This window comes from Phodopus roborovskii, unplaced genomic scaffold (genome assembly GCF_943737965.1).
Source record: "Phodopus roborovskii unplaced genomic scaffold, PHOROB, whole genome shotgun sequence".
Classification (NCBI taxonomy): Eukaryota; Metazoa; Chordata; class Mammalia; order Rodentia; family Cricetidae; genus Phodopus; species Phodopus roborovskii.
This window is the reverse complement of record NW_026125059.1, coordinates 20,895,052-20,916,728: the sequence shown is the minus strand read 5'-3', so window position 1 is coordinate 20,916,728 and position 21,677 is coordinate 20,895,052. Positions and strand designations below refer to the sequence as shown.

The 21,677-nt window shown below is 43.0% G+C and overlaps 2 protein-coding genes across 3 annotated transcripts in view; one reads left to right on the top strand and one right to left on the bottom strand.

Annotated features, from left to right (window-relative positions):
• The window catches only part of Mroh8 (maestro heat like repeat family member 8), an 81,264-nt gene extending 72,212 nt beyond the window's left edge, over positions 1–9,052 (bottom strand). The window contains exon 1 of the mRNA XM_051187972.1: positions 8,698–9,052. Coding sequence (XP_051043929.1) covers positions 8,698–8,981 — 284 coding nt within the window. The 5' untranslated portion in view covers positions 8,982–9,052. The remainder of the gene's footprint in view (positions 1–8,697) is intronic.
• The window catches only part of Rpn2 (ribophorin II), a 46,171-nt gene continuing 33,191 nt past the window's right edge, over positions 8,698–21,677 (top strand). For both annotated transcript variants that reach the window (XM_051187749.1, XM_051187742.1), the window contains exons 1-4: positions 8,698–8,841; positions 11,653–11,846; positions 18,994–19,089; positions 19,974–20,149. In XM_051187749.1, coding sequence (XP_051043706.1) covers positions 8,829–8,841; positions 11,653–11,846; positions 18,994–19,089; positions 19,974–20,149 — 479 coding nt within the window. In that variant the 5' untranslated portion in view covers positions 8,698–8,828. The remainder of the gene's footprint in view (positions 8,842–11,652; positions 11,847–18,993; positions 19,090–19,973; positions 20,150–21,677) is intronic.

Genomic DNA, 21,677 nt, shown 5'->3' with positions numbered 1-21,677 from the left:
GGCTCAAACTTCAAGCTGAAGATCAGAGAAGCAAAGTAGCCAAACCCCAATATATGTCTCTGGGTCTTTTATTTTTTGTGTTCCATTGGACCATCTCCGGGTTTTTATTACTTAGGCCAATTAAGAACTCCACTTACAGTTTGGCTCCCGTGTGGCCAGAATATTAGCAGCAGGACAGGGGAAAATCACTCCATGAGGGTCCCAATCTGACCCTGAGAAAGCCGCCAGCTGCCGTGGGCTTGCTCAGTCAAGCTCGCTCCATCCAGCAGCAGTGGCTTACACTATCCCTAGAAGCTTTTTCCTTGAATTCGGTGGTTGGACCCAGCTTTTATTTAGACTAAGGGACACACTCCCAGACCTCGAGACTTCCCAGAGCCAGCACATTCAATCCAGTCCATGGCTTCAGCCCATTGCACATGGCTTCAGCCTGAAGTGCAAGGCTTCAGCTCTTGGTGCAGGGATTCAGATCGCCATGTCCGGATGGGTGATTGGCAATGAGTGCACACAGGTTGCTCCTTTTTTTTTTTTCTTTAATAAAAATCCATTAGGTTTTGTTTGTTAGCGTTTTTGTTTAGAATCCGAAGGTTGGACAACATTGGAAAAAGTTACACAGGAGCTTCAGTGTCCTTGGACTTGCTTTGGCGGTACACCTATGACACCTGCTGGCCAAACATCGTCATTGCAACTAAACATTAAGCTCTTAAGAGGCAAAGATTCTGAGGATTTAATTTGAGGTAAGTTACTAGGTATTTTTGCATTTTAAGCTAGTAAATAATTTTTTTTACAATTTATTAACTACTGTTACAACAATGGCAGATAATACTACTATCCAGGAATTTAAACATCTTTTTGCTTCTACTATAGATGGAATTTTAAAAGAAATATATGTTCTGCCTGGGATGTATACACTCTTAACCATAATTGCTATTAGCTTAGTAATCCATATCATATCCTTAAAGATGATATGGTTTAATAATAGAGCTAAGAATGAGGAATTTATAGAAATGATACAGAATTTACAAACTGGTAATGAGAGCTTAGCAAAAAGGATTCATACTATTGAAAATGACAATCATAATTTGACAAACAGAATTCACAAAATGGAACATGGTAATGAACACTTAAGAGAAAAAAATTTTTAAAAAAATGAGAAAAAATTCATTCCATGTCTGAGTAATGACAAGCTTGCAGATGGAGCACTGTTTTTGGAAGGCAATCTGCATGCCACAGGTAATCTCTAAGGATGAGAATATTAAATCTCTGGAACCATATATAAATAATAAGAACAAGAAACTGACTGATTTAATGAAATTGTTGGACATTTTTTACAGTACAGGAAGTTTAAACCTTTCAAAAAATGGTGCATAGATTTCAGGCCATAGAAATCCTTCTTAAAATTGATACACTGGAAGTTAAGGCTCAAACTAAAGAGAATTAAAAAAAAAGATTTTAACATTACCAGTACCTTTAAGAGTCAGAGATGACTTATCTAGGGCCATATCATCATCATCTGTTATGATCTATCCTGTTTCTATTACTCAAAAGCCAGCAAATGATGAACACCCAGAAGGATTTACAGAATGCAAATGGGAGCCTATACTTATAAAGACTTAAAAGGTATTAAGGAAGCAGTAGTTTCTTATGGCATGCATTCACCATTAAGGCACATAGTAAAGGCATGGGCTACAAGAAAAAGAATAACTTCAAATGACTAGCTTCAATTAGTCTCAGCTGTTAAAGAACTTGGTTCACAGCTGCAGTGGAAGTCATATTGGAGGAAAGAGGCCAAGGCCCTTGAACATCAAGGCAAAATAAAAGGTTATGAGATTTCCCAAGATCAAATTCTTGGTGAGGGCTGTTATTCTGGTGCAGATACTAAGCTACATCAATGAACACATCTTGTCCCTATGTTCTACAGCATCCTTGAATGCTTGGGACAAGATTCAAGAACAAGGGAAAAGAATTGAGTCATATACTAAGGTTATATAAAGCCCAAAACAACACTTTAGTGACTTTTTGCAAAGATTGACTAAAGCTGTACAAATAGGAGTAGCAGATACAGAAGTTAGATGAATACTCATTGAATCCCTAGCATTTTGAAAATGCTAATTTAGAATGCAAAATGGTGCTTGGGCTCTTAAACATCAGATCAGCACCAACTGATCAATGGACCATGCCCTCAGCCAATGTTGACTCTTTTGATTTTAACATTGAGGCTTAGGTATGAGGAGTGACTTCCAAAGGTATGAGGAGACATGAAAATACCAAATATCTTACTTATGGTAGAATAGGCCATCTGAGAAGAAATTGTAGACAAGGCATCCCTAGAAATAATTCTTCTTCTGGAAATAACCCAACTAGAAGGCCCCAAACTTCTGAATTATGTAGAAGATGAGGCAAAGGCCAACACAGGACGAATAAATGTCAACCAACAAAAGACAAACAAGGCAACCCTTACCACCAGGAAACTCCTTGGGGGGGCCTCTTGAAGGCCCTCATGTCAAAATTAGTCCAGTTATTCCCTGTCACTGTGGGGGACAGTCCTCCTCAGAAAATTAGGAAATCCAGTGCCTATTGTAAAAAATTATATTGCTCTGGAAGATAGAATAGCTTTGGAGGATGAAAATGTATATTTAAACAAAGACCAAAACTAAGAGTACAAATAAATAATGTTATACTCGAAGGATTACTGGACACAGTTGTGGACATCACCATTAACACTTCCTCTTCCAGAGTTAGATGTTCAATTCTTAGGGACTGGAACTCTATCTCAGGTAAAACAAAGCCTGAAATGGGTTGAATGTATAGGACCAGAAGGACAAAGAGGAAGGCTGAATCCATATGAGGCAGATACAGCAATAAATCTATGGGGTCCTAATCTGTTGCAGAACTGGAACATTAACATTCCTCCAGTATCAAAAAATGAACCATAAACCAACACATGCTTATGGGAAAAAAAAGTTATAAAGCACTATGTGAAACAGACACCAAACATCCAGGCTGTACAAAAACAGAATAAAACAAGTGTCGTAGAGGGACCAAAAAGCCTACCCTTAAAGTGGTTAGCTGGCAATCCTGTCTGGGTGGGGCAATGCCCTATGACTTCAGAGAAGCTAGAGGCTCTAGAACAAGTGGTTCAGGAGCAGCTAATTGCTGGATATATTGAAGAACCTACCAGCCCTTGGAATTCTCCTGTATTTGTTATTAAAAAGAAATCAGAAAAATGGAGAATGCTCACAGACCTGAGAGCCATTAATAAAGCAATTCAATGGGCTCTCTACAGCCAGGAATACACACAGAGAAACTCTGTCTCAAAAACTAAAAGCAACAAACAAACAAACAAAGGAATCAGTGTTGCTGCATACTTTTAATCCCAGCCCTTGGGAGGCAGAGGCAGGTAGATCTCTGTCAGCCTGGTCTACAACGTAAGTTCTGTTTCTCCCTGCTTATATCCTCTTTCTACCCAGCTATCTCACTTCTTGTCTGTCTGTACAGACCTCTATAGTTAACTAGTGACAAGCTCTGTTCTCTGACCTTCAGACAGGCTTTATTTGTATAAGCAAGATATCACCACACACACCTAGACTGGAGAACAGCTAGATTCCCTGGGACTTGACCATTATCAGTTTCTCAGAATCCTCCAAAGATGTCAGTGCCTCATGTCAACAGGAAACAGTCTAGACACCCACATTCCTAAAAGGTGGGGTGGATGGTTTTTGGTCATTCAGTGGATTATGGATGTTTGTCATTGTTTAGATATATAGGTGATCTTCAAACACTTCAAAGAATATGACATTTTAAAATGTTTTAATAACACAAGCCTTTTTTTTTTTTCTTGACAATGAGACACTTCTGCTCCTGGATCATGGAGAAAGAAAGGCCCCTGGAAGATGAGTGGACCAGAAGGTTGTGTGGTCTTTTTGAGGTGGGTAGCAAATGGTGGAGGTGTATTTCAAGGGCATTTAAGATTACCCCAGGTTTTTATCTTTAATATCTGTCCCCAAGTTTTATTTTATAATAAACAGTAAAAGAAATCATTTTAAAACCCTGAAGAGAGGCAAGGGGACGCTTCAATCTGAAGGGCTGGCATCTCTTAAGAGAGAAGGAAAAGATGGCACCTGTGTCAATAGAGAGAAGACGCCAGCGTTTCTTTCTTTGAAAGTATGGCTGGTGCAGTTGCACAGTATAGCAGTTATTTTTCCTGCTGAGGTGACAAGAAACCTGACAACGGAACTGCATAAAGGAAGGGTTTGCTTTTGGCTCACAGTTTCAGGAAACAGTCCAGCACAGCAGGAAGGCGTGGCAAAGGGAGGGCACGTGACCACAATCAGGAAGCAGAGGTTGATGAATGCTTGTGCCACCTCATTCAAATAAAGCTTTCTGGAAACACCCTCATAGACACACCTAGACGAGTGTTTCCATGGTGAGTCTTCTTTTTTGTATTGGTTTTCAAGACAGGGTTTCACTGCGTAGTCCTGGCTATCCTGAAACTCACTCTGTAGACCAGGCTGGAACTGAATCCAGAGATCCGCCTTCCTCTGCCTCCTGAGTACTGGGGTTAAAGACATGAGCCACTGCCATTGCCCAGATCCATGGTGATTCTTTTTTTTTTTTTTTTTTTTTTTTTTTAGACAGGGTTTCTCTGTGTAGCTTTGTAGACCAACCTGGGGATTAAAGGTAAGTGCCACCACAGCCGGCTCCATGGCTCCAATGAAGATCAACCATCAGACATTGTGTCAATTTTTTCCCCTCATGTGTCATAAAGAGTATCACATATATCACATAGCTCAATTCTGAGAAAATCTTAAAACCAATAAATGGAATTTATTATATGTACATGTATTTCTTTAATTTTTTTTTTACTTACATAACTTTTTAAAGATTTAAATTTTTTGCAAGCACTCAGTAAGCAGAGGCAGGCAGATTTCTGTCAGTTCAAAGTCAGCCTGGTCTACAGAGGGAGTTCCAGGATAGCCAGAGCTATACAGAGAAACCCTGTCTGGAAAAAAATTTTTTGTATGTGTAAATATTTTGCTTGCATATATATCTGTGGACTATAAGCCTGGGTAGTGCCAACAGAGGCCAGAAGAAGACACTGATCACTTGGAACTAGAGTTCAGTTGGTTGTGAGCTGCCATGTAGATGTTGTGAATGGAACCAGAGTCTTCTGGAAGAGCAGCCACAATTCTTAACTGCTGAGTCATCTCACCAACCTCTAAAGACTTTTTTTTTTAATGTGTATGAAAGTTTTGTCTGCATGTATATCCTGTGTATGCCTAGTGCCTGTGGGAGGCTAGATGGAAACTTCTGCTCTCTTGGAACTGGACTTAACTGACAGTTGTAAGCCATCATATGGCTGTTAGGAATCAAACCCAGTTTCTCTACAAGAGCAGCAAGTGCTCTTAACTGCTGAGACATCTTTCCAGTCCCTAATAATAATTTTTTAGAAATAATCAAACACTCTAGAGTGGAATGTTTGGGTTGTATAGCTGACTTTTTATGAACATGCTAGTCTTGTAAAGAAACTTCCCACAATGCCTGCACATGACATTTCTCTTAGCAGTGTGTGAGCACTTTAGTGGCTTCATATCTTTGTCAATGTTTGATGCTGTTGGACTTTGTTGACTGTGTTAGTGGACATTTAGCAGTACCTGTCCACATTTTAATCTGTAATAATGTTGATCATGTTCTCATTGTTTATTTACCATTTGTACATTTTCTTTGATGAGGAATCTATTAAAATTTTATTGTTTGTGTTTTTTTTTAACCAGGCTCTTTGTAGTTGGTTGATGGTATATCTTTTTTTGTTTGTTGTTTGTTTTCTGAGACAGGGCCTCACTATGGAGCCCTGGCTTTTCTGGAACTTACTACATAGAGTAGGTTGGTCTCAAACTCACAGGGATCCTCCTACCTCTGACTCCCAGGTGCTGAGATTAAAGGTGTGAGCTGTTGGTATATGTTTTAACAACAGATTCTCCTCCAAATGTAGTCTGATTTTTTTCTTGTTTGTATGTTTTCTTTTTCTTCAGTGCTAAGGTCCTAACCAGGATACTATGCATATTAGTCAAGTGCTTACCACTGAGCCCAGACCTAAGTGTAACCCTTTAGTGACCACTGATGGCTCCTTTCATTTACATCAATAAGTAAGACATAACTGCAACAACAAAGGCATGGTCAAAATCATTGCCAAAATCAAGCTACAAATGTTTCCCTTGGATACAAGCTGTGCAGTAGTATATACGATATCTTATCACATTCTACTGGTGGGAAACTACATATGTATAGGCAATCACAAATATTCAGACAATGGTAAATGTGATAAAATCAGGAATGAAGTTTTATTTTTAGTATGTTTTCTTTCACTTTGTAGCTCTAGTAATTTAATATTCTAAATAGGTATGTTTAGCCAATTTGCAAAATTCTTGAAAACTTAACAGCTGGCTCTTTCTTTAGCACATCACTGGCTTGTCTTATTACTGAATGGGTAGAGTTCTTTAAGCATATTCTAGTTGGGCACTTACAGGGGACCATGGAATTGGCCTGGCCTAGCTGTCTTGAGAGGCATGTGTCATAGGTTTTTCAGGTTAGAGTCTGTGGCTCCTAGGGCACCATGTGCCTTCAGTTCCTGAGAAGTTGGGGGACTCCTTCAGGCAGTGAGGCATTCAGGAAACTTTGTGTTTCTCTGTATGTTCCCTTAGATGTCAAGGAAATATGGAAGCTTGACAGGACAACTGGTATGAGACATCAATCTTGTTTGTGTACCCTGTTATAGCTTGAAAATGTCATTGTATCCTGGCAACTACCATAGTATTGACCCTGGCAATTGCTATGATATTCTATCTCTGATAAAGGTATAAAAAGTCTGATTGCTCTCAATAAGATTGTCTCAGCCACAGTATTGCTGTGGCCCCTCCAACCCAATCCTGGCTTAATTCCTCCACTGCCATATCTAGTAACCTCGGCCCTTAAGTCAGCATAAGCACTACCCAATATCACTTTCTGCCATAATGAAAATATCTGTCAAACTGCCCAGTTCAATATCTGCTAACTACCCTGGTAGTGAGCTAGTGAGCATTTGAAACATAGTATTACAACAGAGGAGCTGAAGCTGAAATTTTCCTTAATTTAACTAAGTTCAAAGTGAAATAACTGCATAAGGTTAATAGCTACTATATGGAGGCATGGTACTTACTAGGTACAGAATTAACTCTCTCCTACATAGCTGAATAATATTTGGGGCAATACTAAAGAAACAGTCCCACACGGTGACACTCTACATGTTCACAATAGCTAAAAGCAGACTGTATTCAGAATTTCCCAGGCTGAAATTATTTCCATTTTTTTTAAAAGTGCTAATAGTATCTCTACACACTTCATAGAATAATGATAAAGAGTAAACAGAATAATGTATTTAGAATGCTTAGTATTCTTTCCAGCTGTCTCGAAAATGTTCAGTAATTGGAGCTACCTACTAGTTTTGGCCTTCCATTTTGAGTCTGTTAAATATGCAGATCAGTTCTCACAGGAGAAGCTTCTTCAAGTAGATGGCAATTAACCCACAACTGATCAGCATGCAGAGAACTTTGGAAATCTCAGCCCTAAATGGGATGTCTATATCACACTCCTCACCAAAAGCTCAGGGATCTATGTGGAAGAGGAATAGAAAGATTGTTAAGAGCCAGAGGTGGTGAATGGCTTCTAGGAAAGAGCATTTTCCAGACACAGGGGAGATGCAATATGAATCCACTGAGTTTGTGAGGGCATGCACAAGACCTGTAGAGGCATAAGCTATACAAAAACCCAGCATCGAGAAAGGGAAGTGGGCACAAAAGACGCCCCCCTCAACCTCTAGCCAAAAAGCTATTCATAATTGATAGCTTGTGGGAGATGGAAAATCAGGTTTTTTTTCAATGGAGTGACGCTTGGGTAGGGCTCCATGCTTAGTTTGTTTTTATTTTATTTGTTTTTGTTTTTCGAGAGGGTTTCTCTGTGTAGCTTTGGAGCTGTCCTGGAACTTGCTCTGTAGACCAGGCTGGCCTTAAACTCACAGGGATGCATCTGTCTCTGCCTCCCAAGTGCTGGAACTAAACGAGTGTGCCACCGTTGCCCGGCCTGTTTAATTTTTTTTTTTTTTTTTTTTTTTTTTTTTTTTAGAGAGAAATAGAGCATGAAGTTGAGTGTGTATGGAGTTGGGGTAAGGGAATGAATATGATCAAAATACTGTGTATGAAATTCTCAAAGAATAAAATATTTATAAAAACGCTCCTGAGTTACTGTATAACTCACTGATTTGAAAACTGGGTAAAATCTGACTCAACAATCTAATTTTTCCTTCAACCATAACTTCCAAAAGGGGTTCAAATCATGTCACTACACTCGTCTCCTCCCTTCTCACGGCTTTAAAATTGGCCGGGCTGCGGGAGAGACCCGTGATTGACAGCGGGTCCGGCCAGTCGCTGGCACTGGCCAATCAGAGGCGGCCCCGTCTCAGGCCCATCCCAAGTCCCCGTCCAATCGCGTCTGGGTGGCGGCCAGCGCAGGACGGTTGAGAGGCGGTCGGTTCCAAGTGGGCCGCGGCGCGGGGGAGACTGCGGGTTCGCAAGCAGGAACCCCGAAAGCGGTTCGCACGCCACGACTGGACCCCCTCCACCGCGGCTGCAGAGGTCGGCCCTGCCCGGCGGGACCTCCGACACTGACCTTTGCCGGGAGCCCATCCTGGCAGGCGACGTGTGCTGCGGGTCCCTGGCGTCCCCTCCGGCGCGCTCTTGGACCCACTTCCCAGAGCGGAAGTCTGCCTGCTCGGACTCCGGTGGGACCTGCTCGGAGGAATGGCGCCGCCGGGTGAGGCGTTGCGCATGGCTCAACAGAGGGGTCCCGCGGCCGACACGCCTTGGGGAGCGGGGCGTCGCCCGCGGGAGGGTAGTGCGGACCACACGGGCGCCGGCCAGGCGCGGTTCCCCTCCCCGACGGGGCAGGGGCATGGGCTCGGGCGCTTTCGGGGTCGTGGGTGTGACGGAGGGCTGCGAGCTCTGGTGAAGTCGGGCGACCCGAAAGATTGTTGCGGGGAGGAGGGCGTGCAACGCGTGGCTACGGGTCCCCGCGAGGCCCAGCGCGAACCGGGGCGGCGCGGACCCCGGGCCTGGCCTTCATTCATTCGGGTGGTACTGGAGGCCTACATCCTGTCTGAGAGCCACCCTTGGCATCGTGAAAGCCTTTGACCCTGTCACTGGACTTTCTCTGGGCTCTAGGATTTTTCCCTGATAGGGACAGGAGAATCACCTAGCCTAAAGCCGAGGCTATGAAGCGTTACTAGAGGTGCAGACTTGTAAGCGGCCACATACTGGGCGAGACCAGGTGCCAGGGACTTAACCCATCTACACCCCAGTTTCTCATTTGGGATCTGCTTCATAAGATCTGTGTTAAATGGTATTCTGTGCTTGCTTTTAACAGTACAGGGCAAAATTTGATGCGGGGTAGATTTTGAATGGACACGGTAGTGTGGAAGCATAGTGTCATCTTTTTTAAAAATCGATATTTGGGTGTGTATCTTCTATTGCCCCTGACCGATGCGTAGTTGGAATCCCAGAGAAAGGAAGTAACTTGGGGAACACAGCGAACAAAGCTTGCCGATTCACTGTTTGATTTGTTGGCAAAGTGGTTAAAGTCAGAATTTGTATTGAAACTGTCTCAAATTTGAGTCCCAGTTATGTGTATTAGGACAGGGACCAGTAACTTATGAACCTTAATTTTTTTTTTTTTAATTTTAGGGCCTAGGGAGGTGGGTTCAGTTTCCAGCACTGAGAGAAAAGCAATGCACACAGGAGCATTCTCTATAGATTGATGAGTACTGAACATTATAGAGCTCTTTATTTTGGTATGGGGTTGGGGATTTAGAGGTATTATGCATCAAATGAATTCTACACTAAGCCGTTACCTCTACACATACTGGCTTAACACACAAAGACTTAAATGAAACTACTGTTCATCGAAGAGTGATTCTGAGTTATGCATTTTTTCAGCATTGTCAAAAGAGAAAAAAAAAAAAGTAGGGGGCCATCAAGATGACTTCAGGGGTTAAGGTTCTTGTCATTGAGCCTGATTGAGAAGGGGTTGATAAGATGACCTGAGTTCGAGCTTCAGGTAGAACTTCGTGGTAGAAGGAGAGAACTGACTCCCGAGTTTTCCTCTGCTCTCCGTATGTAAACATCCCCAGCCCCAATGTAATTTAATTTTTTAAGTGGAATGTGAGCTCTGTAGTGTTGACTGGGTTTGAGTCCAACCAAGACTGGCCACATGTAAGCTACTGTAGCCCTCAGCTTTCTTCTTTGGAAGGTAATGCCTTTAGCGGATTCTAATTCAAATTAAACTTGAGCTATAGGCAAAGGATTTAGGGCCATTGATGGTAGTCTCCTAATTGCCTTTTAGTGCTTTTAAGTTGGGTGACAGCCGATTCATTTTTTATGACACAGCCTATTCAAAACGTTCCCTCGTTTTTATTTTTAATGAAAGATAGACAGATGCCATTTCTACAGTTTCTTCATTGTCTCCTAGGGGAATCACAGGTGCAATTGTTTTTTGTTTGTTTGTTTGTTTGTTTTGTTTTTAATTTTTTGTTTTCCAATTTACTTGGCAGTCTGTAAGACTTGAAAATACTGAGATACACATGAGAAATAGTTTTTAGCCTCCAGCTCCTAGAGTCAAAGAGCTTACAGTTTAGCAGAGAAGTCAGCCCTCATATTCTTTTTTGTTTTTTTGTTTGGGGGGGTTGTTTTTGTGTCACCCCCCCCCACACACACACACACACTCCTCAGACAGGGATTCTCCACGAAGCCCTGGCTGTCCTGGAACTCGATTTGTAAAGGAGGCTAGCCTCAAACTCAGAGACTGTCTGCCTCTGCCTCCTGAGTGCTGGGACCAAAGGCATATGCTATCCCTCATACTCTTAGTTGTGGAAAATGCAGCTTAGGCACAGTATAGACTTCACTGACCGGCTACAGCAGCAAGTACAACAATGGGAGCAGCAGCTGATACTGTACAAAGTGCTCATTACAGATTCTAAAAATCTTTCCCCCTTAACTGAGAACAAGCCCAGGGATGACACTTATCCTCTGCTTTATGCTTGAAGAAGCTGAGGCAATCAATAAATACCTTGACTGTGGCTCCTGTATAGCCCGGTATAGCTCCTGTATAGGTTCTTCATTGTACTGAGGCCTAACTCAAGGAAAGCCTCTTAAAGATACTAAGCTAAACCCTGAAAAGATGCATTATGCAAAGCTGAAGTTGAGGAAAACCTAAAAAGAGTGTTAGGTAGGAAGGAACATGGCTCCTTGAGGAATAGGCTGGAAAGTGAAAGTTGTTAGAGTGGGCAAGGGAGGACAAGGGACCAAGATACAAGGATTCAGGATTTGTTCTGTCCTGGGAAGTTTTAAGTGGAAGTGTTGTGGCCTTGTTCTTCAGATTCCTGGAGCTTGCATGAAAGACTGTCCTGGTAGTTGAAGATGGGTGGGGGGTCATCATTCCTCCATCTCTTGAGGCTCAACCTGTGTTCACTACCCATTACCACGTGGTTGGGCTACCAGAGCTTGGTGCATCATTGTTGGGACTGTGTCTAGGAGTAATATGGCATGTACTTAATAGCCATTTCTGTCCAAGGTTCCAGCACTGTCTTCCTGTTGGCCCTGATAATCGTAGCCAGCACCCAGGCTTTGACACCTACCCACTACCTCACCAAGCATGATGTGGAGAGACTGAAAGCCTCTTTGGACCGCCCTTTCACGAATTTAGAATCTGCCTTCTACTCCATCGTGGGACTCAACAGCCTTGGGGCACAGGTGCCAGATGTCAAGGTAAAGCTGCCTTTCTTCTGTTCAGTGTTTAGGAGAACCTTAATCTCCTCCCATGTTCCTCTTGGATACTTTAAAACAAACTCTTGCTGATGTGAGTGTTGCATTTAATGTAACAAATATTTCTTCCAGTCTGTGGTTGTTTGTTTACTTAATGTGTGTGTCCACCAGTTGGGTGCTTCTAAGGGAAGGGAGGAAAGTGAGTCAGAGCCTCTTGAATCTACCAGAACTAGCTGTGAAACTGCTCACTGAAGCATGTACTTGATTTGTACACTTAACCAGGGAGCCATCTCCCCAGCCCCACAACATGTGCTTGTCAAGTGCTGGGTGCATGACTAACAACTATAAAGGAGTCAGGGTAGAGGACTCATGTACATTGATCAGCAACTTTCATTGTGTGGGGTAATTTGGATGTATTCTATTTGGGCGTGCAGAATACATTGCAACTGGAATGTTTTCTGGGTTTAGGAACTGTTGTTAGCTTTATTTTTTTACTCTTTGGAGCCTGCCAAATAAATGCATGGAGACTTATGAATGCCCAGCCCTAGCTTGGCTTATTTATAGCCAATTTTTATTAAATTATCCCATCTATCTTTTGCCTCTGGGCTTTTACCTTTCTCTATTCTGTATACCTTTCTTTGCTTTTTTACTCTGTGGCTGGTTGTATAGCTGGCCCCTGGCATCCCCCTCTCCTCTTTTTTCTGCTCCTCTCTCTTCTTCTCTTGAGCCTAGATTTCTCCTCCTGTTCTATCTGCCTGGCAGCTCCGCCTACCCTCTCCTGCCTAGTTATTGGCTGTTCAGCTCTTTATTAGACCAGTCAGGTATATTAAGCAAGCAAAGTAACACAGCTTCACAGAGTTAACAAAAGCAACAAAAAAGAATGCAACACATCTTTGCATCATTAAACAAATATTCCACAGCATAAACAAATGTAAACATCTTAAGCTAATATACCACAATGAGGAATAGCTAAGGAGAGGTATACTCATTACAAAATCATGAACAGTTAGACTAAGGCATATACTCTGAATATTTCTTGGTTTTTTTAACCATAAATTTAAGCCGGTTGGTGGAGGCGCATACCTTTGGGGTGGCAGAGGCAGGTGGATCTCTGTGAGTTCCAGTCCAGCCTGGTCTACAGAGCTAGTTCCAGGACAGGCTCCAAAGCTACAGAGAAGTCCTGTCTTGGAAAAAAAAAAAAAAAAAAAAAGAAAAAGAAAAGAAAGAAAAAGAGAGAAAGAAATTACCATAAATTTAGAGTTTGAAAACCACCTATTTGTGTGGCAAAATGGCTCAGTGAGTAAAGTTGCCTGCTGCCAAAGCTGATGACCTGAGTGTGTGCAGCTCTCAGAACTCACACGGTAGAGGGAGAAAAGCCACTCCTGCAGGTTGTTTATGACAGAGGTGAAGCTCAGTTTGTCAGGCTTGGTGACATGAACCTTTGTTACTGGGACATCTCATTGACCCTAGCACTACTTTTCAATATAGTTGCAGTGCGCATCCTTGATTTTTCAGGGTGTGGTTCTGCTTCTTCCTCGGGCTAGTTGGTGCATTGGTCCACAAGGGTGGAGGGAGCATAATCAGGGTTTAGATGGTTGGGGGTATGATGGTGACAACCCTCCAGGTAATGACTTTGGTGAATCAGCTCTGCTTTATTCTAGAGTATAGAGAATATATAGGGTTGGAAAGTCTGGACAAACTCTAATTTGCACTAAGTTATACACTCTTTATAAGGCTTTGTATGTGGCAGCAGGGTCCTATAGCAAAGTTCCTAGTGCAAGTCTTAGTTACCATATGTGCATCAGGGGAAATGCTTCTAGCAGAAAACTGCCAAGGGTTCAGGCACTGGTGGCGCACACCTTTGATTCCAGCACTCAGGAGGCAGAGACAGGCAGATCTCTGTGAGTTCAAGGCCAGCCTGGTCTACAGGGTGAGTTCCAGGACAGGCTATAAAGCTATAGTGAAAAACAAAACAAAAAACAAAAAAGCAAACAAACAAACAAAAAAAAAAAGATGCAAATCAGGCATCCAGGCTTAGAGACAGCTTTCAGATAAGGCCAGTCCTCTGGGCCCAGGGATATTATCCAGATAATGGCAGGTAGAAAGCAAGAAGCCTTGCTGGAGGGGAGACAGTTCCCCGTGTCATCTAGCTTTGGAGAAAGCTGCCAGGCTGTGATAGACTACAACCTCTGACCAGCAAGGCCTCCCAACACTTTGAGATATTTTACCATATCACAAATAACGAAAAATGTTTATGAGAATTTGTTTCCACACAAATGCCCATCATTTATGCTGATGCCTTACTTTTTGCTTTCTTTCAACAGTCATTATGGTTGGGTGAGGTGGTGTACACCTTTAGTCTCAGCAACTAGGAAGCAGAGGTGGGAAGATCTCTCAGTTCAAGGTCAGCCTGGTCTATGTAGTGAATTCCAGGTCAGCAGGGGCTACATAAGGAGGCCCTGTCCCAAAAGGGGCAGGGGTAATGACAGTGTATACTATCTATTTTCCAGGGTCTCAGTGTCATATTTTGCCTATTTTTGTAGTTACTGGTAGAAGAGTCAAGTCAGTGCCTTCAGTTCTGCCTTAGCCAGAACTGGGAGTCTCTGCCAATATCTTTTAACTTTTGTCAGTGCTCATTCTTTTTATTATTATTTGTGCTAAAAATGTCCCATTTGTGCTACTGGGTCAAGGTATGTGTGGAGCGGGGAGCTGGAGAACAAGACTGAGAACATGATCACACACTTCTTGGCTTTTGGTGTGATACACTCTATCCCGAGCTGGAATCAGTAATCAGTGTTATTTATTGAGAATTTTGATAGCTTCCTGTGTCTATATTGTCAGAAACATTCCCTGTAACAAAGGAGGAAACAAGACCTAGAAGAGGTAACTGTGAGTATCTACCAGTGAGTCTGAGTGTAGAGAAGGTGACAGACTGGTCACAACTATGTTGAAGCTTGCTTTTGTCACGGTTTATTGAAATACAACCACACCCATTCATATACATGTCATCTAGTGCGGCTTCTGTACCTTAACAATATACTGAGTAGGTCTAGGTTGTCTAACCCCAAATCCTGAGATAATGGCTAAGTGGCCTTTTATAGGAAACATTTGCTAATCTTTGCGTCTGGGAAACAGTTTATTCAGATTTCTCCTATGTGTGATTATATTAAGGATGCAGACTTTTCCTCATTGTCTTGTAAATTTTCAGTGTATTTTAGCTTGAAAGTAAGTTCACAGGCATCAGTCAGTTAGCCTAAAGTTTTTATTCTGTTCCACTTTCCTGTGAAAAGGGAATTATGTAGCCCACCTCATTAGATTGTTGTTAGTATAAAGTGAAATCAGATTATGCCACCAAGGGTCCCTTTCACACAGTAGCTGTAGTTACCATTCTTAATAGGAGGAGTTTTTGTTCTGTTCCTATTCAGGCAAGTTCAGACAATGCCTGGCACAGACATTGTCTGTGCTGTGCTTTCCTGATACTTCAGTGCTGCTGTTTCCTCAAGAGTATGTGGGGGTCCCTGAGGAGAGAGCCCTCAACAGCTTGAGGGATGTGGCAACTAGTAGAGGTTTGTATTGTAAAGTGTAACAATTGAAGTTGACTGTTAGACTAATGTCAGATTTTAGTAGGATTAGGATGCAGGCTGAAAGGTTTCTGCCAAGGACAGAAACCTTTGCGAGTCATCAGATCTGTGTTTGAGGCTTGTAGAGAAGTGAGGCACTCATAGTGTCTTCTGAGCTGTGTCGTGACTTGGAGATCCATGTGAACTTTAGGTTGAGCACATTCCTCTAAAGATGTTCCTTGCTGCTGTTGTGAGTTTAGGGGACATTGATTAGCGGGACTGTGGGAAGAGAAGCCAGCAGCAGGTTGAGAGATGAGGATGAATGAGTTTGCTTAAATTAAGACATGAAATTTAGGAATGCATTACGGGTTGTCAACTGAGAGTGAGGGATTGTGCTAATGTGATAATGTAGGGAGCAACCTCTGCAAAGCCCGGTGCTTACTAGTGCTTAAATGTTGCCTAGGGCTTGGTGTCTAGGCCAGCTGGAGCAGGAGTATGAGAAAGTATGGTAGTCAGCGTGTACCAAAACAGTAGACTTGGGAGACAAGAGGGGCTGGGACCTGACGCTGGAGGAAGTGAGGGAGAAGACAGTAGGCAAGAAAGAGCCATGTATGGTGTAGGTGTCTGTTGTGTGATTTTTTTTTACTCTCTTGGCAATTTGGTGTCTTTTTGAGGGGCCCACCACCCAGCTTCCCAAGTAAATCACACATGGAGGTTTAGTTCTTAGCTTGACTTGTTGCTAGCCAGAGCTTTTCGTAACTTAAATTAACCCAGCTACCTTTTCCCTCTGTCTGGCCTTTTATCCTTCTTATTCTATGTATCTTACTTTCCTTTTTACTCTATGTTTGGCTGGCTGCTGGCTGGCCCGTCTCTCTCCTCAGCTCATTCTCTTGCTCCTCCCTTCCTCATTTCTCCTTCTATCTGTATCTCAGCCTGTCTGCCTATGCTTGCTCCTGCCAACTATTGGCCGTTCAGCTCTTGATTAGACCATCAGGTGTTTTACACTGGCAAAGACCCATAGCTTTACAGAGTTAAACAAATGCAACCTAACCAAAAGTCATACCTGAAAATAATATTCTACTACCGGTATCTGATTGAGTTTAGGGGGCTGGAAGGAAGGAAGGTAGAAGAAAGCACAGAATTCTGTGCAGAGGGAAGGGCACTCAGAACACTGACGCATTTGAAGTGCTGGGGAAGAGGGTGCCTTGCTGTCTTTTTGTTGGTAAAGCACCAGAAGGCAGCAGAGCACTTAGCTGTGTGTGGAAAGTGGTCTCTTCATGAAGTGATCAGTTTCCTTCTTCAGATCCCAGTTTATTCAAGGGGGATTATTTGGTTTTTTTCCTTCTCCCCCTGGTTCATTTGTTTGTTTGTTTGTTTGGTTTGGTTTTCTGAGCCAGGATTTCTCTGTGTAGACCAGGCTGGCCTCCAACTCACAAAGATCATTTGCCTCTGCCTCCTGAGTGCTGGGATTAAAAGTGTGCACCACCACCTCCGCTCTGCCTTCCTTCTGGTTCTTTCAAATTGTACTCAAGTTGAAACTCGTTTGTTTTGAGGTTCTTACTTAAGTTTTGTTCCTAACATTTTTTTTTTAAGAAATGATATATTTTTTTAAAGATTTATTTATTTGTCATGTATACAGTGTTCTGCCTGCATGTATGCCCTCAGGCCAGAAGAGGGCATCAGATCTCATTACAGATGGTTGTGAGCCTCCATGTAGTTACTGGGAATTGAACTCATGACCTCTGGAGGAGCAGCCAGTGCTCTTAACCTCTTAGCTATGTCTCTAGCCCCCTGTTCCTAACATTTCTAAAGAGACTTTTGGTTTGGTTTGGTTTGGTTTGGGTTTTTTTGGTTGGAGCGACCCAGTCCTGCAGTGAGACATGACATAATGTAGTATAAACTGTTAGGGAAAGGCACCAGATGGTTTCATGGCTCAGGGACTCCTGCTCCCTATTCCATTCCCCAGAGGTTCCTGCTTTTTCTCTTCTGTGATTTTAGGAACCAAATTCCAGAACTTGTGCATGTTAGGCAAGTATTCTATCTCTGAGTACCAGAAGCACCCATTTTTTACTGGATTGACCCTAAAATTTTGAATAGCTGGGGGGGGGGTTGTTTTTTGAGACAGAGTCTCTCTACATAGCCCTGGCTATCCTAGATTTCACTGTGTAGAACAAACTAGCCTCAAGGTCACAGCCTATTTCTGCTTTCCAAGTGTCGAGGTTAATGGCGTATGCCACCATACCCAGGAAATAGCTGTATTTTATACTATCTCATTTAAAATAATTGTTTAGCAGTATAACTTTCCTCCCTTGCAATTCATCAGAAGTGGCTAGATTTTTGTTTTGTGCTCACTTACTGTGTTGGGCACAATGTTCTTAGGCAAACAGCACTAAGTACCTGTGGCAGGTGCTTTAGGAAGCACAGGGCAAAGTGGGGGCTGTTGCCTATCGTGGGATGTGTATCAACAAAGGCTGTATGAGACACATGCATCTGAGCAGAGGTGTAGGAAGGATCTCATTTGGCAAATAGGAGGCGAGGAAAAGGTGCCTAGGGGGAAAAGCCAAGGGCAAGAGAAGAGAATAAGATTCTGGGGCTTGCTGGGCGTCAGTGGTGCACACCTTTAATCCCAGCACACGGGAGGCAGAAGCAGGTAGATCTCTGTGAGTTAGGGGCCAGCCTGGTCTGCAGAGACAGTTCCAGGACAACCTCCAAAGCAATACAGAGAAACCCTGTCTCAAACCGCCCCCCCCCCAATAAACAAAAAAAGTTCCGGGGCCTGAGGTGGGCCCTGCTGATAAAGCTGCCACAGATGGGGGATGGGAACCATGGAAGCATTTAATAGTAATGCAACATGGGTGCTTTGTATCTCATAGAGTTTAGTCTTGGCGTGTACAGAATAGATCATGTACCTTGAGGTAGTAAAAAAAAGGACAGTAACAGTCAGGTGAGGGGTGACAAGGACCTGCCCTAGGGCAGAGACAAGCCAGGGGTCAGTATTAGTTGAAAATTGGAAAGAAAGTAGCCTTAGAGGAAGGGAATATTCAACAGCAGTTCCCCAGTGTCTGGTCTGAGTGGTCGGATGCATGGTGATGCTCGTTCCTGAGCCAGGAAGTCAGGTAAGAAGAGGAGGCCTTAAAGTCACTTTGGAATGGTTGTCTGACTTGGTGTTTAGACACATGACCCTGGACAACCCAGGACACTTGGCATCAGAGGACACTCTAACTCTGCCCTCTTCCACAGGCCACTTACCTACTCAAGTCCCTGTTTCTTTTTCAGCTAACGGAGATAATGGTGTCTGTGCTCATCAAAAGGAAGAGTACTGTAACACTCAGCACAGGTCATGACCAGAGCAAGGCACTTGTTAAATGGTTTCTACCCATCTCAGGCTTGCTGTTCCTTATGTGAAGCCAGCAGTTTGGGGTAATAGTGTCCTATGGAAAATAACTATTTAAAAAACAGGTATATCTAGAATAATTCATACCTCAGGCCTCTGTAGATGGTTTCGGGTTTTATCTGTTCCCTGAGCACTTTCACCTTTCCTAGTTACTGCATTATGTTATTACTGATCTTTGACTTTCTCCCTTGTTTAGAAAGCATGTTCCTTCATCAAGTCAAACCTTGACCCCAGCAACGTGGACTCTCTCTTCTATGCTGCCCAGTCCAGCCAGGTCCTCTCAGGCTGTGAGGTGAGCCCAGCTTCCTATACTGCCTTTTATTTGTTTGTTTGTTTATAAGCAGTAAGGTGTATTTTTAGAGGGTGCATAATCTCAGGTTATTGAAATTTTTTAAATGAATTATTGGTATAGGTTGGAGTGCATCGTTTTAATTTTTATTTCTATAAGAAAATACATATTTCCTTTAAGGGTTCACTGTGATGGCTTTTAGATTAGTTTTTCTTAGTTTTTATCTCAAGGGAGACCTTGAGATTTTCTTTCCGTTCTCCTTTAACATTTAAAAGTATCCAGTGCATCCTCACCTCAGATTCTAGATCTTTCTGTTGAACACAGGGATTACTTTAAATAGACAAGCAACTTGTTGCTATCTTTTGGGAGGTGTCTTAGTTAGGATTTCTATTGCTATGATAAAAACTCTGTGACCAAAAGCAGATTGGTGGGGGGAAGGTTTGTTTTGCCTAGACTTCGACATCACACTTCATCATTAAAGGAAACTGGGGCAGGAACTTGAGGCGGGGACTGAAGAAGAGGCAGTGGAGGATGGTCACTTACTGGCTTGCTCAGCCTGCTCTCTTATAAACCCCAGGATCACCTGCCCAGAGGTGACACCACCTACAATAGTGTGGGCTCTCCCACATCAATTTTTAATCAAGAAAATGCTCTACAGACTTGTCTACAGGCCAATTTTATTGAGGCATTTTCTCAGTTGAGGTTCTGTCTATCCAAGTAACTCTAGCTTGTGTTATGCTGACAAAAAAACCAATCAGAACAGAGGTAGTGTTAACTTTATGAACATTTGATTCTGGGGGCACTGGGTGGGCGTGGCTTTGTCTTGCTATCATCAGTATGCCATTTAAGTGCCAGAACCTGTTCTAACTCTGTCATTCCTTTCCTAGATATCTGTTTCAAATGAGACCAAAGATCTTCTTCTGGCAGCAGTCAGTGAAGACTCCTCTGTTGCCCAGATCTACCATGCAGTTGCAGCACTCAGTGGCTTTGGCCTTCCCTTGGCATCCCATGAAGCCCTTGGTGCCCTCACTGCTCGCCTCAGCAAGGAGGAGACTGTGCTGGCGTAAGCTGTCAGTTTGTGTGTCGGTGCTAACCTGAGGGGGCTCATTCATTGCTGCAGCACACTTTTCTGGACATCTGCTAGATGCCAGCTGCTCTACTAGATGTGGCAGACACTGTTGTGTGTGTGTTTGTACCTAGAGGCCGGGGTAACACCAGGTGTCTTCCTCGGTCACTTTCCACCTTTCCTTTTTTACTTGAAACACAGGGAGACCTGGCTGTTCTGAAACTCCTTATACAGATCAGTCTGACTTGAACTCACAGAGATCAGCCTGCCTCTGCCTCCGGAGTGCTGGGGTTAAAGGCTTATGCCACCACTGCCCAGCTTCTGCTTTGTTTTTTGAGACAGGCTGGCTAATAAGCTCCAGGGAATTCTGAACTCAGGTCCTCATGCCTGCACGGCAGACATTTACCAATTACGCCTCCTCCCTACCCCCAGTGACTGGCACTTGAATTAAAACAGAAGGGTCTGGTCCTTGGCCTTGTAGAATTCATACAAATGTTATGTTCAGGCAGAAGGCAAGAGTTGAGGCAGTGTTAGCCTACCATCATACAGAAACAGGTTGGAGGCTGGAGCAAGGGAAGATTACCAAAGGACATGAAGTCAGTAAGCTACATGCAGTCTCTGGTGAGGCTTGGCTGGGGCTGTTGAAGGTGGCATTAGGGTTCTGTGAAGAACAGCAGCTTACTGGGTCCCTTGGAGTTGTGAGAAACAGTGCCTATTGGGCACATAGATCCTCAGGAGATAGCATAGTCTAGAAATCAGACGGTGGTCCTCTGCAAAAAGCACAGGTGAAGAACCGGCCTTTGTAGGAATGATTTTACCCCACAAGTGAGAGTGTGTTTATGTGTGTTTCAAGTACTCGTGTGTGCGTGGGTATGGAGGGTAGAGATTAATCACAGGTGTTGCTCATCAGGTGCAGTCCACCTTGGTTTCTAAGACATACTTCTCTGGCTTTGTTTTTTATTTTTATTTATTTTTGTATTGATTTTGTTGTTGTTGTTGTTCTGTTTTTTTGTTTTTTTGAGACAGGGTTTCTCTTTGTGGTCTTGGCTGTCCTGGTACTCACTCTGTAGACCAGGCTGGCCTCAAACTCAGATCTACCTGCCTCTGCCTCCTGAGTGCTGGGATTAAAGGCGCGTGCTGCCACCATGTAGCTGAGACTGGGTTTCTATTGGCATGCAGCTTGCCAATAGGCAAGTGACCAGCAAGCACTAAGGATGGACCTGTCTTCTTTTTCCTGGTGATGAGATTACCCACATACACCACTGTGCCCAGCTTATAATTAGGACCCTGAGCAATTTTTTGTGGTTATTATAAAGGTAACTGACTTCAGAATGTTTGCTAAACTTAAAAGTAAAAACATACTTTTGAAATTATTCTTCTTTAAAACTAAAACTTATCATTTAGAACAATAGTTCGTGGGTTTTTTTTTTTTTTTTTTTTTTTTTTTTAATGCCTTCCATTTAATTGTAACCTCTAATGTGGAGTACTGGCTAGTTTTGTGTCAACTTGACATAAGCTTTTGTCA